The sequence below is a fragment of the Diceros bicornis genome, chromosome 18, assembly GCF_020826845.1.
Source record: "Diceros bicornis minor isolate mBicDic1 chromosome 18, mDicBic1.mat.cur, whole genome shotgun sequence".
NCBI classification, from domain to species: domain Eukaryota; kingdom Metazoa; phylum Chordata; class Mammalia; order Perissodactyla; family Rhinocerotidae; genus Diceros; species Diceros bicornis.
In genome coordinates, this window is record NC_080757.1 from 843148 (window position 1) to 859269 (window position 16122).

The 16122-nt window shown below is 57.9% G+C and overlaps 1 protein-coding gene across 5 annotated transcripts in view; it reads left to right on the forward strand.

Moving 5' to 3' along the window:
- Window positions 1–16122, forward strand: part of NT5M (5',3'-nucleotidase, mitochondrial) — a 64945-nt gene that overhangs the window by 41487 nt on the left and 7336 nt on the right. For 2 of the 5 annotated variants that reach the window (XM_058559511.1, XM_058559512.1), the window contains one exon: window positions 179–906. The exons of the other annotated variants lie outside the window; for them this stretch is intronic. In XM_058559511.1, coding sequence (XP_058415494.1) covers window positions 179–321 — 143 coding nt within the window. In that variant the 3' untranslated portion in view covers window positions 322–906. Of the gene's footprint in view, window positions 1–178; window positions 907–16122 lie in introns of those variants that run through there. 5 annotated transcript variants of the gene reach the window in all.

Below are 16122 nucleotides of genomic sequence, written 5' to 3' on the forward strand. Positions count from 1 at the left end.
CGTCTCCCTAATCCTCGTGCCCCCCACCCCCGTGAGACGGGCAGTGCAGTCACCACTTCACCCACGGGGAGGCCGAGTCTGAGGGGCGAGCTGCGTGCCTGAGGACACCGGGGCGTCGGTCCCAGGCGGCCGCTCGGGGGCTCCTGACGCTGGACTCACGCTGCGTTCCCGCCCACAGGGGCGGAGCCGAACCCCAGCTGGGAGCACGTCCTCTTCACCGCCTGCCACAACCGGCACGTGCAGCTGCAGCCCCCCCGCCGCAGGCTGCTCTCGTGGGCCGACGACTGGAAGGCCATTCTGGACAGCAAGCGGCCCCGCTGAGCTGGACTGTGCTTCGGGCTCCTCTGCGGGCCCCTGACCTCAGGGCTCCCAGCTCAGGGCCTGGGGGGCTGGTGCTCTGGCCGGGGGCTCCCTCTCCGCCGCCCCCGGCCCCCTGCACGGCTCCTCTCCTTCCCCAGCCCTGCCAGGCCTTAACCCATCTCGGGCAGGGCGGGCCCGCAGGCCCGGGCCGGACGCGTGCGGCCACGCAGTGCAGGCCGACCTCCCGGGGCCAGGCGCTCCCGACAGGAGGAGCCGAGGGCATTATTCAGAGGGCCAGCAGTCCGCCCCTCCCTCAGGGACAGCCCCCCTTCCCCGGCTGGCGGCCCATCAGCAAGGGGAACAGCAGGAGCAGGTGGGGATGAGCCCTTGCTCCCTGCCGGCCAGTCCAGTGTCCCCAGCGACCTGCCGCGGATTCAGCCAACACAGGCCGCGTTCCGGGGCACGCCGGGCTCTGTGCTGGGGCGCACACGGCCCTGCCTTTGACCAGCTCAGGGGTTTCTCGTGCCTCGCTCTCAGGGCCCAGCAGAGAGTCAGCAGGCTTGGACATGTGTTGAAGGCATGAAAAATAAATGCTGTTCCTGCGTCGCCCAAGGCTGCGGCCTCCTCGAGCCCCTGCCCCAAGGTCCTCCAGTGTCTGGCCCGGGCACCCAGCCGCACATCTTGCAGGTACCTGGGTCGTCCCCCTGCACTGATGAGAGGGGCTGAGGAGGTGCAGCTTCACCGTTCACTCCACTGTGGGTGCTGCCTGGGGACCCCAGAGGGACGGCGCCCTGATGGTGGCGGAGCTGGAGGCCATGGTGGTCCCCTCGGTCCACGCCCCACACCCTGCGCTGACTGGTGAGGTTTCCCTCAAGTACCCCTTCCCATGCCTGCCCCCAGGCTCCAGCACTCCCTGGTCCCCCAGCCTCTGCCCCTCTCCCAGGGCCAGGTTCCTGTAGGGTCCCAGGAGCCGTGTGGAGGGAGCACGCTGGTGTGTCTGCTTTTGTCCCTCTCCACCCGCTGGGAAGTGGCAGCTTGAACAGCCACCCCCAGCTTTCTTGCTCGAAGGCCGCGGGGCCTGTTCTCTTCCACTTCCTGCCCCCTGCTGCCTCCCCATCACTGCCCTCGCAGGGAACCCCTACTGTCCACCTTGGGGTCCTGGCAGGCTGTCAGCCCTCTGCGACAGGCACTCTTGGGCTGCCTTGCGACAGGGTCAGGTGGGAGGAAGGAGGAGGGAGAGGTGCCCGAGGCTCAGGGCTGGCAGAGCTTCTTGACCTGCTGGCCCTCAGGGCCTCCCGAGCCCCGATCAGGCAGCAGGGACTCTCCTCTGCTGTGCCCCTCCCCTTGGCTGGCTTTATCCCTTGGGGTGGCGGCTCTGCGGGGCATCCTGATGAGGAGTGCATTTGGGGTGGTAGCACGTGATGCAGAGGCCACCTGGCCTCAGCAGGGCCGTGTCCAGAGGAGTCCCTGGCGTCCCAGCCTGTGACCCTGGAAGGGAGGGAGATCCCAGAGTGCTGGCTCCCCAGCGGCTCCCCGAGACCCTCTGCCGCTGCTCACACGAGGACACAGGACACAGCTGCTGTCTGAGGGCCAGGAGACCGTGTCACGTGCACGATGTGGTGCTGCCCTTTCTTCCTGGGCTCGTTCACTCTGCTGTCTTCCACCCAGTTGCCAGCAGGGGCTGCCCATCTGGTCCTCCACGCCCTCTCATCAAAGAGCTTCTCCCGCTTAGCGTTGTCAGGTCTAGATTTACCGAGACCTCCTACTCGGGACTGCCCGGGGCGTTGCAGTGTCTGGCCTGATGGGAGCGGCGTCTTCCCCTGGACTCGGGCCTCCTGAGGTAGGAGGAGCCCCTGCCATGGGCCAGGGTTTGTGCTGGCCCCGAGGCCACAGCAGTGACCCTGACCCGTCCAGCCCGCCCTCACATCATTGTAGACATTGAAGTGGGGCAGCAGAAATCCACCGAGTTCATTTCTGTAGTGCGGCTTTGTTCTCCTGATGACAGAAACTCAATCCTGCCAGGTTTTTCTTGGCCACATCTGGTTTCTCCTGCTCCTCCCCAGGGAGTGTCCGAAGGCCAGAGGTGCTGACTTTCCGCAGGGGTGTCAGTGGTGAGGGGTGTCTGGTCTCCTGTGGTCCTCAGCCTCATGCTGCTGTTGCCGGACCAATGGTGCGGCACTGCTGGGGTAGCCTGTCCCTGAGGTCAGCCTGGGGACCCCACGTCCGGTGGACAGCCTCTTGGCCACAGGGAGACGGCTAGTCACCTGTGGCCGTTTCTCCCCCACACCTGGCACCTGGTGAAATGCAGGGAGCTCTGGGGCCTTGGGCAGGGGCGGGGCGGGGGATGTCAGGGCATGGAGCCCACTCGGGGCCAGCCCCTCCCTTGCATCTGCCAGCCCTGCGGCCTGCTCCCGGCCTGTGCCTCTAGGTGTGCTCCTAACAGAGCTGTGGCACTGGTGTGCTGCCGAGTCCTCAGGGGGTGACGCCGCTAAACCCTTTCCTTTTAAGCTGATGCTGCTCTGAGTTGTACAGGTCGATTGAGAAACTCCAAAGCTACACGTTGCCACCATTTGTTCTCTGCTCAGCTGGGGTCCTTCACCCTGAGGTAGCAGCCACTTCATCTGCCCAATTAGTTTAAAGGAGAAAAAGTCATTGCAGAGGCAAAGATGCTGTGGTCAGGGCTTCAGAATGTGGCCCACCAGGCAAATGGAGAACAGCACACTGTAATTACGGCGGGTGCCTCGAGGAGGCGGGTGCTGGGGGTGCTGGTGGAGCGGGGCCCGGGCAGCCCATGGCTGGCATGGGCCCGCCCAGCAGGCGTCTTAACTGAGACCTGGCTGGAAGAGGGGCGAGCCCTCCTGCCGAGGGAAGGCCGTGCAGAGGCCCTGGGGCAGGAGGGAGTTGCTGAGGAGTGCAGGAGGGAAGAAGGCCGCAGGACTGGAACCTGAAGAGGAGGGGGGTGGGAGGTGGAGCCTGGGCGCCAGGCGTGGAGGTGCTGCCTGCCCTGTGGCACGCTGCCGTGGGCACCTCTTGTCCTCACCGTGCCGGGAAGGGAGGGGCACCTGGAACAGCTGAGGACGTAGGACAGGACCACAAGGCTTTATGATTTTCTTCTTGTCAAACAAGACACAGACAACTGACATGAAGGTGACTTTCTTCGGCGCTTGAGAAGTGTGTATGTTGCTTCAGAGCCGTTTAGTGAACCACAGGAAAGGAAGGCCGCCTCCGGCTAGGAGAGCTGGGCTTGTCCTGCCCCGAGACGGGCGCCGCGTCAGCCTGGCCCCTCACCTTTCCCCCTGGCTGGCCTCGGACGCCTCAGCCCTTGTCCACAGTGGGGACTGACCCCTTTGGAAATGTTGAGGACGCTGGGACCAGCGCCCCTGGGAGGAGCGTGGTCCTCCAGGTCAGCTGGGGGTTCAGGCAGAAAGACTCAGTGTAATTTCTTCACTTTTCTGGGGCACAGTTTCCCAGTGGGGACCCACAAAGACGGCCATTTCTCGGCACTTGCTGTGTTCCAGATGCTGACGATCACCTCATGTGGCCTCACGACCACTTAACCGACGGGGCTGTGGGCTTGGTGGGGTCAGGTGTCCCGAGGGAGGGTGAGCCAGGTCAGTGGTGCCACCAGGGTGAGCCCAGGCAGCCGCCGTCTGGGGCTTCTGCTTGTGACTTACACACGGCCCTGTCCTCCGACCCAGAATTCCCTGAGGGCTCAGGTCTCCATGGATGAGGCGGAGTCTGGGCCCAGCTGGGCCTCCCTCTGCAGGTGGGTGCTCAGGCAGGCACCTGCAGCAGACGCCAGGCACAGGTGCAGAGGCTCAGGCCAGAGCTGCGGAACAAGCTGAGGAAGGGGTGTGCGGAGGATGGAAGCTCACTGATTCCCCTGTGGGCCAGGCAGAGAGACGTATGTGATGGGGATGAAGATGTTTCGTCAATACCCCTGTTGCCCTCAGTTTGCCAGTGTCCTCCCCTGCACACCTGCCATTCAGTGAAGCCCGAGTGCCATTGCCCCAAGGGAAGGTAGGGCAGGGGTCTGGGGCGAGGAAGAAGGAGACAGCCTGGTAAGTCCCCACTAGAGAGAAAGTGGCCTGCTGGTACTGGGTCCAGAGGCCACGGCCACGGCTAGAGTGAGGATGAGCCAGGTCCCTGGGAGGTGGACCCCCACCCCCTCAAAGTGGAGCCGTTGAGCAGATGAGGTAGGCCTCCAAGACCCTCCTCTCCCTCTGGCATGGAAGGGAAAGAATCCAGGAGTCCCTGGATGCCTGGGTGGGCAGGGTTGTGGAAGATGGATGAGGACGCTGACTGGGCACTCAACAGGGGACCACCAAGGAGGGGCAAAGTGACCCTGGGGCCGAGGGCTGCAGGGGGCCGCTCAGTCTGCCTGGCCGCCAGCAGACCTTGTTACCCCTGTGTAGGGGGTGGCGGTGGAAGCAGGTAGGGCAGAGGCCCCTGGCCCGAAACGGGGTGACATGCCCAGTGCCCCATGCAGCAGCCGGCTCCTGGATCAGATGTCCCTCTGGCAGGGACAAAAACGAGGGAGGACCTCTGAGGAGCAGAGGGGATATCAGCCCCTGCAGGGAGTGGGGACTTTGAACTGATTAAGGGCTTTTCGAAAGAGCCTGAGTTAGAGACCAAAGAAGACCATGTCAAGTGGAAAGAAACTGAGTTAGTTTTAACTGGCAATTAAAAAAAAGAAATAGTGATGTTACAGTTAATAGTGAACACTTACCCACACATCTGAGTTCTCGTCTGTATATATACATGTTTAGTCATCCCCGGGAGGCCAGGGCTCAGAAAGGGTCACTGACAAGCCCAGGCCACCCAGCCAGCACGGCTGGGGTCCAGGAGGCAGCCTGCAGTGGGGGGGACTTGGAACAGCTGGAGAGTGGGGCCTGCCTGGCCACCTGCCTGAGCCCGTTTCCAGAGTTGGTGGCAGGAAAGAGGGACGTTGATTCCAGGACGTTGTGGCTTGGTGGAGGAAGCTGACTGGCTCTGTGAAACAAGGTGGTGGGCTCTGAGGCGGGAGCCCCCACTGGGGGAGGAGGGCTGGGCTTTGGAGACTCCCATGGGCAACAGGGGCGCTTGTCCTGGTGTGGCCACCAGGTGGCAGCACAGCCCACTGGAAATGGACTCGGGGAAGGGAGGGAGGGAGATGGAGAGAGAGAGAGGAGGAGAGCTGGGGAGGATGCTAGTGATTAGTGAGTGGACAGGCAGCTGCAGGGGAAGAAGGCGGAGAGGCCACATTCCATGATCCCCCACCTGGCCCTCCTGGACCAGCTCTTCTTGCCCCTTCCTCCCAGGCTGCTGTGGATAAGGTCTGGTCCTGGGTGTCAGCGAGGCTGAGGACCTGTGTCCAGCCTGCCCTGCCAGCAGAAACCTTATCTCCAGCCAAGACCTTAAGGTGGCCTGAGGAGAAAAGTCATCCTGCCTCCAAGTCAGGAGTCTGTGCAGGTCCCAGGCCAGCCTTGGCCTGGACCTAACCCGTCACTGGTCCCCATCGCACTGAGGATAAAGAGGAGACTTCTCAGCACTCAAGGAGGACCCTTCATGACCTGCCCCCACCCCGTCTCTCATTTGCCCTGGACTCCTTGCAGCTCCTTGACTGCGTCTTACCTATGTCTGCACATGCTGTTTGCTTCCATTTTCTGGAGGCCTTTCTGCACCAACCCTGACCTCCGACCTCCTGGTTGGGAGTCGGTCTGCCATCTCCCCAAGCCCCGCACCTCCGCGGGAACGAAGGGCTGGTCTGTGGCAGCAGCTGCATTTGCAGGATTTTATCCAGAACTGCCCAGTCCTGGGGCTGGGCCACAGAGAGGAAGAGGCCAGCTGAGTCACAAAGCAGCGGCCCTCAGAAGACTGGGCCGGGCCGGGACGCAGTGGCTCTTAAGGATAGAAATGCGTAGTGATAGGAACCAAATCACCTGCCCAGAGAACACCTTGGCCCTATTGGCAATTTGGATGAAAAAAAAAAAATCCTTAATTAGATTCAGCAGAGCTGGCTTGGACCCACAGGCTGAGGTCTAAAGGAGGCCAGAAATGATCAGGGTATTTAAATCTAGGAGCTGGGAGAGAAGGGGGCGAGGGGACGCAGCCTGGGATGCAGCAGTGTTACCCCGATCCTGCAGCTCCCACCCCTCCGTGACAGGACAGGTCAGGAGAGGCAGGCCACGGTGGCGCAGCTGCCGTTCACACGGACGGCCGCAGGAGGGCGCCGGAGGACCCATTCCCGCCGCTCGGGGCCGCCCTGGGGCCCTGGGGCAGTGGTCAGCCTCCCGGACCAGATCTGCTCCGTGTTCTGGTCCCACACTGGTGTCCCACCAGGTCTCCTCTGAGTCCTGTACATTGCGGAAACTCCCGTGGGCGAGGCACAGAGGGGACCGCAGCTACGGATTAGAGCAGCTGCGGAGTAGAAGCGCATGGGCCTTAACCGCCGCCTGGAAGAGCCGAGCGCGTGGGGGCGTTCAGGCTCCAGGGGCGGACCGCGAGGGAGACTGTGGGCCCGGGTGGGCCTGGTGGGGGAGAAGGCAGGCGCGGGCGGGCCTCACGGGCTCTGTTCGCGTGAGCATTCCGTGGTCGTGGGGGCCCGTGCGCGCTTCCTGGCTCCCTCCAGCCCCACGCAGAGCCCGGGTGCGGCCTGGAGCCCTGGCACGTGCTCCACTGTCCACGGCGTCTTCCAGGGGGACTTGCAATCCCTCCCGCCGCAGGCGCCCAGGGGTCCGGCCCGGGGACAGCGGGCCGCGCCGAGCGGAGCCCTGGTCCGCGTCTCCTCGCTCCCGTGTGCGCGACCCAGGCCTGTTCACACGTTCTGTCACTTCCTGGCCCCTGCGGGTGTTTGAGTCCCTGACCTCTGACTAGCAAGGCACAGGGGTCCCCGCTGGCCCTGGCCCTGTTCTTTCACCCCACCCGCCCCAGCCCGCAGCGCCCCCTTGTCGCCCTGCTCGCCCCCGACAGTCCTCGCAGACTGCCCGCGCGCACGCCTCTCCAACGACCCCTCGCACCAACGGCATCACCACCACCCTCGCCCTGACTCTCGGGGCGTTTCCGCGGAGCCGACGGAAGGCGCGTCGGGAGGAAGGGGGGGACCCAAGACTTACCGAGCACGTGCCAGACGCTTGACCGCGGCCTTCTTCCCACGTGACCGTGAGGTGAGGGCGGCACAAGCTCCTTCCGAGAAGGCGGAGCCCACGCCCTCCCCACCCTCCACCTGCCCCGGAGCGAGCTCGGCGCCTCGAGGCATCGGGAGCCCAGAGGCGCCGGGGAGCCGAGGGAGCGGTCGGCGCGGGGCTGACTCGCACGAGGCCTCCCCCGTCCCGAGTCCCAGCCACACTGCAAAACAACAACGGTGCTGTTGGCGAACCAGAAACTGTGCCGAATGCCTTAGAGGTGGAGGGCAGCTGGGCGTGAGGGCAGGAGGGAGCTGTGCGAGGGGGTGGCTGCTCGGAATGTGGAATGTGAGAGGGGCCAGAGGCCCTGGGGGCGGGGCGGGCCGGGGGGTTGGGGGGGTACGGGCGTTACTAGGTCCTTGGGCCCCTGGCAGGAAAATTGTTTAGGGTCCCTCATTAGGAGCCGCCAGGTGAGTTGAACCCTCTTCCCCACCACACACACACAACACACACACAACACACACACACAACACACACACACATACACACACACACACACACACACACCTGGGCCAAGCAGAGAACGCAGGTATCTGTGTTTGGAGGAGTGGGGAGAGTGAGTGTGGATGCAGGGGTTGAAGAGACAGGCAGTGTCCCGGAGGACTGCCGACACTCCGCGAGAGTGGAGAGCCCCAAGCACAGGACGTGCGGGATTGTCTAGTGGTGCATTCCAGTGCTGTGGGAAAAAGATTTGATCCTTGCAGCTACAGGGAACCTCAGATACAAAGATGCACCCCATGAATGACAGGCCTTAAACTCCTAACAAGAGAACTGACACCCACAGAAAGGAAGTTAATATAATCAGAACAAGAATTTAGAACAGGTGTAATCTATATTCTTAGACAGATGTCATTGACTATTGAATCTTCAAAAAGATCAACTAGGGAATTTGGAAAATTAAAATCTGATCATTGTAAAAACAAACTGGGCTGAATAGTGGAATGAACATAGCTGAGGAGTAAATTAGTGAGTTGGGAGATTGATCCGAGGACTTCTAGAATGTAGCACAAAAGGACAAAGAGATAGAAAGCACGAAATAAAAGAGATATAGAGGATAGAGTCAAAGTTGCATTTCCTAGTTGAAAAGGAGACAAGAACACAGGAAAGAGATTCCCCAGAGTTGAGATTGAAAATGTCCCAGAAATCCAATTAAAAGAGGTTACCAGCAGTAATCAAAACAGCATGGTACTAACACAAAAACAGACAGATCAATGGAACAGAATCGAGAGCCCAGGAAAACCCCACACATCTATGGACACCTAATTTTCGATAAAGGAGCCAAGAACATACAATGGAGAAAGGAAAGTCTCCTCGACAAATGGTGTTGGGAAAACTGGATAGCCACATGCAAAAGAATGAAAATAGACCATTGTCTTACACTGTACACAAAAATTAACTCAAAGTGGATTAAAGACTTGAATGTAAGACCTGAAACCATATAACTTCTAGAAGAAAACATAGGCAGTACGCTCTTGGACGTCAGTCTTAGCATTATCTTTTTGAATACCATGTCTCCCCAGGCAAGGGAAACCAAAGAAAAAATAAACAAATGGGACTACATCAAACTAAAAAGCTTCAGGGCCGACCCCGTGGCTTAGCGGTTAAGTGCGCGCGCTCGGCCCGAGTTCAGATCCCGGGCACGCACCGATGCACCGCTTGTCCGGTCATTCTGAGGCCGCGTCCCACGTACAGCAACTAGAAGGATGTGCAGCTATGACATACAACTATCTACTGGGGCTTTGGGGGGAAAAAAAAAAGGAGGAGGATTGGCAATAGATGTTAGCTCAGAGCCTGTCTTCCTCAGCAAAAAAAGAGGAGGATTAGCACGGATGTTAGCTCAGGGCTGATCTTCCTCACAAAAACAACAACAACGAAAAGACCCCAAAACTAAAAAGCTTCTGCACAGCAAAGGAAACCATCAACAAAAAGAAAAGATCACCTAACAATTGGGAGAAGATATTTGCAAATCATATATCTGATAAAGAGTTAATATCTAAAATATATAAGAACTCATACAACTCAACAACAACAACAAAACAACCCAATTAAAAAACGGGCAAAGGATCTGAACAGACATTTTTCCAAAGAAGATATACAGATGGCCAACAGGCATGTGAAAAGATGTTCAACATCACTAATTATCAGGGAAATGCAAATCAAAACTACAATGGGTATCACCTCACGCCCGTCAGAATGGCTATAATTAACAAGACAGGAAACAAGTGTTGGAGAGGACGTGGAGAAAGGGAACTCGCATACACTGCTGGTGGGAGTGCAAACTGGTGCAGCCACTATGGAAAACAGTATGGAGATTCCTCAAAAATTAAGAATAGGACTACCATATGATCCAGCTATTCCACTGCTGGGTATTAATCCAAAGAACACAAAAACACTAAGTCAAAAAGATATACGCACCCTATGTTCATTGCAGCATTATTCACTATAGCCAAGACTTGGAAACAACCTAAGTGCCCATCAATGGATGGATGGATAAAGAAGATGTGGTCTATATACACAATGGAATACTACTCAGCCATAAGAAACAATGAAATCCAGCCATTTGCAACAACATGGACGGACCTTGAGGGTATTATGCTAAGTGAACTAAGTCAGACGGAGAAAGTCAAATACCGTATGATCTCACTTATAAGTAGAAGATAAAAACAACAACAAACAAACACATAGAGACAGAGATTAGATTGGTGGTTACCGGAGGGGAGGGAGGAGGGTGAAAAGGGTGACAGGGCACATGTGTACAGTGATGGATGGTAGTTAGTCTTTGGGTGGGGAGGACGATGTAGTCTATGCAGAGGTTGAAATATAATGATGTACACCCGAAATTTATATAAGTTACAAACCACTGTTACTTCAATAAAAATAAATAAAAGAACAACATAACCTTAAAAAAAAAAAAAAAAGGCTGCCAGTGACAGGCAGGCTGAATGAAAAGAGATCCACTACTGGACAGAGTGTTGAAATTTTAGAACACTGGGGATAAAAAATTATAAATATTTCCAGAAAAAGCGAGTAATTGTAAAAGAATGTAATACTAGAAGCAAGAAGAAATTGAAGTAATTATCTTGAAATTCTGAGAGAAAATAATTTCAAACTCAAAATTCTATACCCGGCCAAATGTAAGAGTAAAAACACATCCTGAAGACATGGAATGTCCCAAAATGTTTAGCACTGGAAAAATTCCTTTTTGAAAATATTACTAACAGATGTGCTCTAGCAAGAAGAAAAATTAACCCATGAAATGGAATACAAGAGACAATGGTGAGCCGAGAACCAATAAAACTTTTTAAATCTAAGTAAGTGTTGGTTGCTTAAGAATGTTGGGATACTTTTCAGAGCCGGGAACAAGGGACTTGGAGAGCCTGGCAGGGGGAGGGTGCTGGCTCCCGCAGCCCCTGGGGTCCTGGGATGGACTGCACTGGCTGTTCTGACGCTCCCACGGGTCAGGACAAGACATCTGGTTCCACTCAGGCTCTCAGAGCAAGAAGAGACAGACTCCTGAGATCGTCTCTAGTCCGACCCTGTCATTTTACAAATAAGGACTCTGCAGCCCAGAGAGGTTGCCCAAGGAGCCCGTGGTCCTGCAGCTGGTTGGTGGCTGATGGCCAGAGCCAGGGAGTGGCTGACACTCTCTCGAGATGGCCCAGCCTCTCTGCCCACAGCGTGACTCCCAGGGCTGAAGGAAGACGGTCCCCAGTGTCCCCCAGGAGCCTGCGAGGCAAAAGGGAGACCAGAAGAAGACTTTAGCCTGTGGCCAGATGGTGTGACTTTGGTTGATTTTTTTTAAAAAAGTGTGGTAAAATACACATAAGATAAATTTTACCATTTTAACCACTTAAAAATGTACAATCCAGTAGCATTAAGTACCATATTGTGTGACCAGCACCACTATCTAGTTCCAGAACTTTCTCATCACCCCAAACCCATTAGCAGTCACTCTCCATTCTCCCCTCTCCCAGCCCCTGGAAACCACCCATCTACTTTCTGTCTCTGTGCACTTGCCTATTCTGGACATTTCATATGAACAGAGTCAGACAGTGGCCTTCTGTGGCTGTCTCCATTCACTTAGCACCATATTTTCAAGATTCGTCCACGCTATAGCATACATCACAACTTCATTGCTTTTCACGGCCAAGCGACACTCCACTGTGTGGATATGCCATGTTTTATGGTTACCCATTCATCTGTTGATGGCCACCCAGGTTGTTTCCACCTTTGGCTGCTGTGAATAGTGCTGCCGTGAACACTCGTGTGCAAGCTTTTGTTTGAATACCTGCTTTCAGTTCTCCTGGGTCCACACCCAGGAGTGGAGTTGTGGGTCACATGGTTCTGTGTGGACCCTGTTGAGGAACCAGACTGAGTCCCACAGCAGGTGGAGTCGGGCTGCCCTTGCTCTCTGCATTTGGCACATCCCCCCCGCCCCCCGCCCCCGCCGCCCACTGCACCTGCGTCTTTGCTGCAGCCCCACCTGTTCTCCTGAGTTCCGGACCCACAGCCCGCACCTGCATGGCCCCTTAGACCTCCCATCGCATTGTGCCTTTCTCAGATCTGCTCCGCCTGCCCCTGCCCCTCCTCTCTGACACTGACAGCCTCTGCTCGGTGTCCCTGCAGCCGGGGTCCCGGCAGGTGATGAGCCCCAGCCTCAGGCTGGCACCTGGGCCACAGGTCATGGGGGGTGGCACACGTATCATCTCATACACATATCATCTCATTTATCCTCACAGCAAGCCCACGAGGCAGGTACTAATATTGTCCCCATTTTGCAGATGTGGAAATGGAGGCTCAGAAATGTTCAATGACCTGCCTGAGATCACATAGCTAGTAAGTGGTGGAGTGAGGGTTTGAAACAGGCAGTCTGTCTCCTCGGGGGTTAAGACAGAAGCTTGGGCTCCTGGGAGCAGTAGAAAAGCCCTCTGGCTTTGCGGAAAGAAGGTCAGGGATTAGGATTTAGGCTCCAGAACAGATGGAGGAGAGCCAGTGGCTCTTGGGAGCAGCAGCCCTCTCAGGGGGTGAGGTCAGAGTGAGGGTCCCCGCGGGGGTGGCAGTCATCAGATCCTGCATTTCCCAGCTGCTGTGGCCCCGAGGGCCTGCTGGGCCCGGGGGAGTGGACAGACAGAAGCTGATGGCAGGAGGCGGTTCGGAGCTGACGGCCGACTGAGAGATGATTTTGTTCTGACGCCTTCATCCACTGGAATGCGTACACGCCATTTCCTGGTGGGATGCCCTGTATTCCCACGGGACGGGTGGGCTGGGAGCAGTGGGGTGCATCCAGGCACCGAGTATAATCCACAGCTCGATGGAAGCCCCAGGCAGTGGGTGGAGGTGAGCGAGGGTGTCCAAGAGCCCATGAGCCCCCGGGCCACAAACACCGGCCAGCAGCCATTCCACGAGCCCCTCCCCAGATGATGAACCAGCCTTAGGGCTGACAGGATGGCTCCTGTGCCCCCGGGACAGAGACTGGCCTCTTGGTCAGCCTCCTGCCCCAGTCGGAACCCCATGGACCACGCGCCCTCCTTCTGCAGGAAGCCTGGGTGTTCGCTGCAGCTGCGTTAGAAGCTGTGCCAGGCCTCTCGGTGCCCCCTCGAAGCCCAGCTCCCCTGGGGTTCAAGCTAATCTCTGAGGGCAGAAGGCAGAGACGGGCTCGTCAGTGTGCTGGCCCTGTTCTAGGTGCAAGACCATGCTGGGGGGCAGGCTGCGTCCCCGCCTTCCTGAGCACGGGCCACGCAAGCAAAGGAGAAGGTGGCTGGAAGTCATGAGGGCCCCCATTCTCTCCCCTGTGTGGATTCTGAGTTGGCCGGGCCACCTCTTGAGGACGGGGACCCTCCCACCTGAGCAGGGACCCTCCCACCTGAGCAGTCCAGCTGGCTGGGGGACCTCGGCTCTCCTTGTGGGTAAACTGGTCCCCTGGTTCCAGCTCCCTGAGCCCTTTCCCCACTAGGGCCTCTAGAAAACAATTTCTGAGCCCATGAAGCTAAAGATCAGGTGCCCAACGGTGGAGACCTCACTGAGGAGCCAGCGCCTTGTGAATCCCGTGAGAGAGGGAGAGAGGGAGGGAGGAGGATGGAGGGAGGGACAAGATGGAGGAGCAGGAATTAGCTAGGAGAGGAGGTGGAAGGCGTGATGGGAAAGGGATAATGTGTGAGGACCCCAGGGCAGGAGGGAGATGGCCGTGGAGGCTGAAATAAGGCCCATGTGACTGTGAGTGACGGGGACGAGTGTAGACAGGGATGAGGAGCAGGCGGGGATGAGACAGAGGAGGGCAGAGCCTCCATCCTGCCCCTACTCATGGCCTCAGCCTTTATGGCACCTTTGGTCATCAGCCTCCTGTTACAGTGACCTGCGAACACCCTGTTGCCCTGGGTGACTGTAATGTCTGCAGGGTCACAGCTTGCCTGTCTCAGCTTAATCTGCACTTGGCACAGGGGCTGGTCGGCGCCTGATGAGTGTCTGTAGGATGGATAAATAAATGGATGTGCGAATCAACCAACCAATCTCACAGCGAGACAGAAACCAGGGTGAGGTGAGGTCTAGGGACCTGTGGCCCTGCTGTGGCCCTGAACTTTGGGCAGGAGTAGGCAGCCCCTGGGTGGGGCTTCCAGAAGGCAAAGGGGGGGTATGTAAAGGAGCCAGACAGGGAGAAAGAGAAAGGTCTCCACAACTCTCCTGGGAGGTGAAGTACCTTCTTGAAAACTAGGAGGGCTTCCTGGAAGAGGCAAACCCATGGTAGCTGGCTCGCCCCATCCCACTGGGTGGCTTCTGACCCATTCCTCCTGGAGCCCAGAAACCCAGCCTGTCCCCCTTCCAGCAGGGGGTCCCCTCCCCTGGTTCCCAGGCCTGGGAGGGAGCCACAGGAAGTGGGGGCAAGGCCGCCGTCCCTGCTCAGGGACACTGGTTAACTCATCAGGCTTTGCTGTGAGTTCTGCACCCTTCCGCTGAATATTCAGGCCACTGTCAGCTTAGCCCTGCCTGCGTCTGTGCGGCTCTGTTTTTACAGCCCTGGGGATGGCTGATGAAAACATTTAAAAGGACACAAAAGGTTGAAAAATGTAAAAGCTGGGTGCCAGCTGTTTTGTTTGGACAGCAGGATGACATCTGCATTCTGTCCCAATGAACTGCATCCTGTCCCCTGCCCGAGGGCCCAGGGGCTCAGGAAACCCTGTTCAGGCCCCATGTGGCCATCCCCCCTTGTGTGACCCTTGCCACGCCCATCCCCTGCCGTGCCTGTGTCCACCATCTGAGAAGATGGGATGGCACAAAGAGAGGTTAGGACGAGCTGATTCTCACTCGACTCTGGGTGACTAAAGAATGTTTTCCCTGCAGGGGACGGGGGGAGGCAGGCTCTCTCCTCTGTTTCCCTATCCCCTCCTTCTCCATCCCTTTGACTAATTCCCCTAAAAAGGCTCCACTTGTGAACACAGAGGAAAGGCCCTGTGGGCCCCTGGCAGCAGGTTGGAGGCCGTGGGGACGGAGAGCCCTGGTCTCGGCTCTGCGGCTCACTTGCAGTGACGCTGGGCAACACACACAACCTCTGGGTCTCAGTTCCCACGTCCGTTAGAAGGGAGGTGGTGGTGCCGCCCTGCTTGCCTCACGCAGCCGTGGCGGGAATCCAATGTTGCGATACGTGTGTGGTTGACAATACTCGGAGTCCCTTCAGTGCCGCCAGTGTTCATATGCTGCAGTCCAGACTTAACTCAGCACTTACTGGTGCCAGGACACACACAACAGCTGACACGTGGGTGGGGTGGCTACCGGGCAAGCTGACTTCTGTGCGGTCCTGGCGAGGAGCAGGGGTGCCTCCTCTGCAGGGTGTGGTGGCCGCACTCAGATCTCTGTCCCATAGGTTCTCTGCAATGTGACCTGACCTCTCTCCTCGAGTCTGGGTGGACGTGTAATCACTTAGGAGCGACAGGATGTGCAAAGTGCCCCGAGGCGGGAGCAGAGATGGCAGTGTGTTTTCCGCGTCTTCTGCTGGAACATCATGTAAGCGAGCGCAGCTGTCCGAGGTCGCCATACTGTGAGGAGGCCCAGCTGGGCCATGCGGACGAGCTCTGAGGTCATATCAAGAGAAAGAGGTGCCCAGCCCGCCCCCGGGGCTCAGGACTGCCCAGCCGAGCCCTCAGAGAACCCCTGACCCACAGACACTGTGAGAACCAATGAAGGTCTTGTCTCAGCCACGAAGTTTGGGGGCGCTTTATTCTGCAGCAACAGTAGCTGGTCCAGAGGTGGTGACCGCAGGCTGGAGAGCAGGTTGTCCATCAGAAACCTCGGGAAGGACCGTGGTTGGAGTGGCGTCTTTGGCGTGGAGCAGCTGTGGATCCCTTGCTGAGCCGGTCTCTCTGGGCCTCGGGTGCCTCTTCCGTCAAGTGCAGTGCTGGGAGGATGGTGGTTGGGGTCTCTTGACCAGTGCTCACCAGTAGTTCCAGTTCTCCTTTCCTGGGTGGGGGGCTGCACTCCACCCTCCTGCTTCCCAGCGCTGGGGGGACCATGTGCCATGCTGGCCGGTGAGATGGAGCAGACGTGGTGGCGCCCCTTCCGGGAGGAAGAACAGATGTGTGACCTCCGCGTCTCTGCCTTGGCAAACCCCAAGCCCCACTTGAAGGGGGCGCTGTTGTGAGACAGCGAAACCCCTCTCAATCCAGGTTCC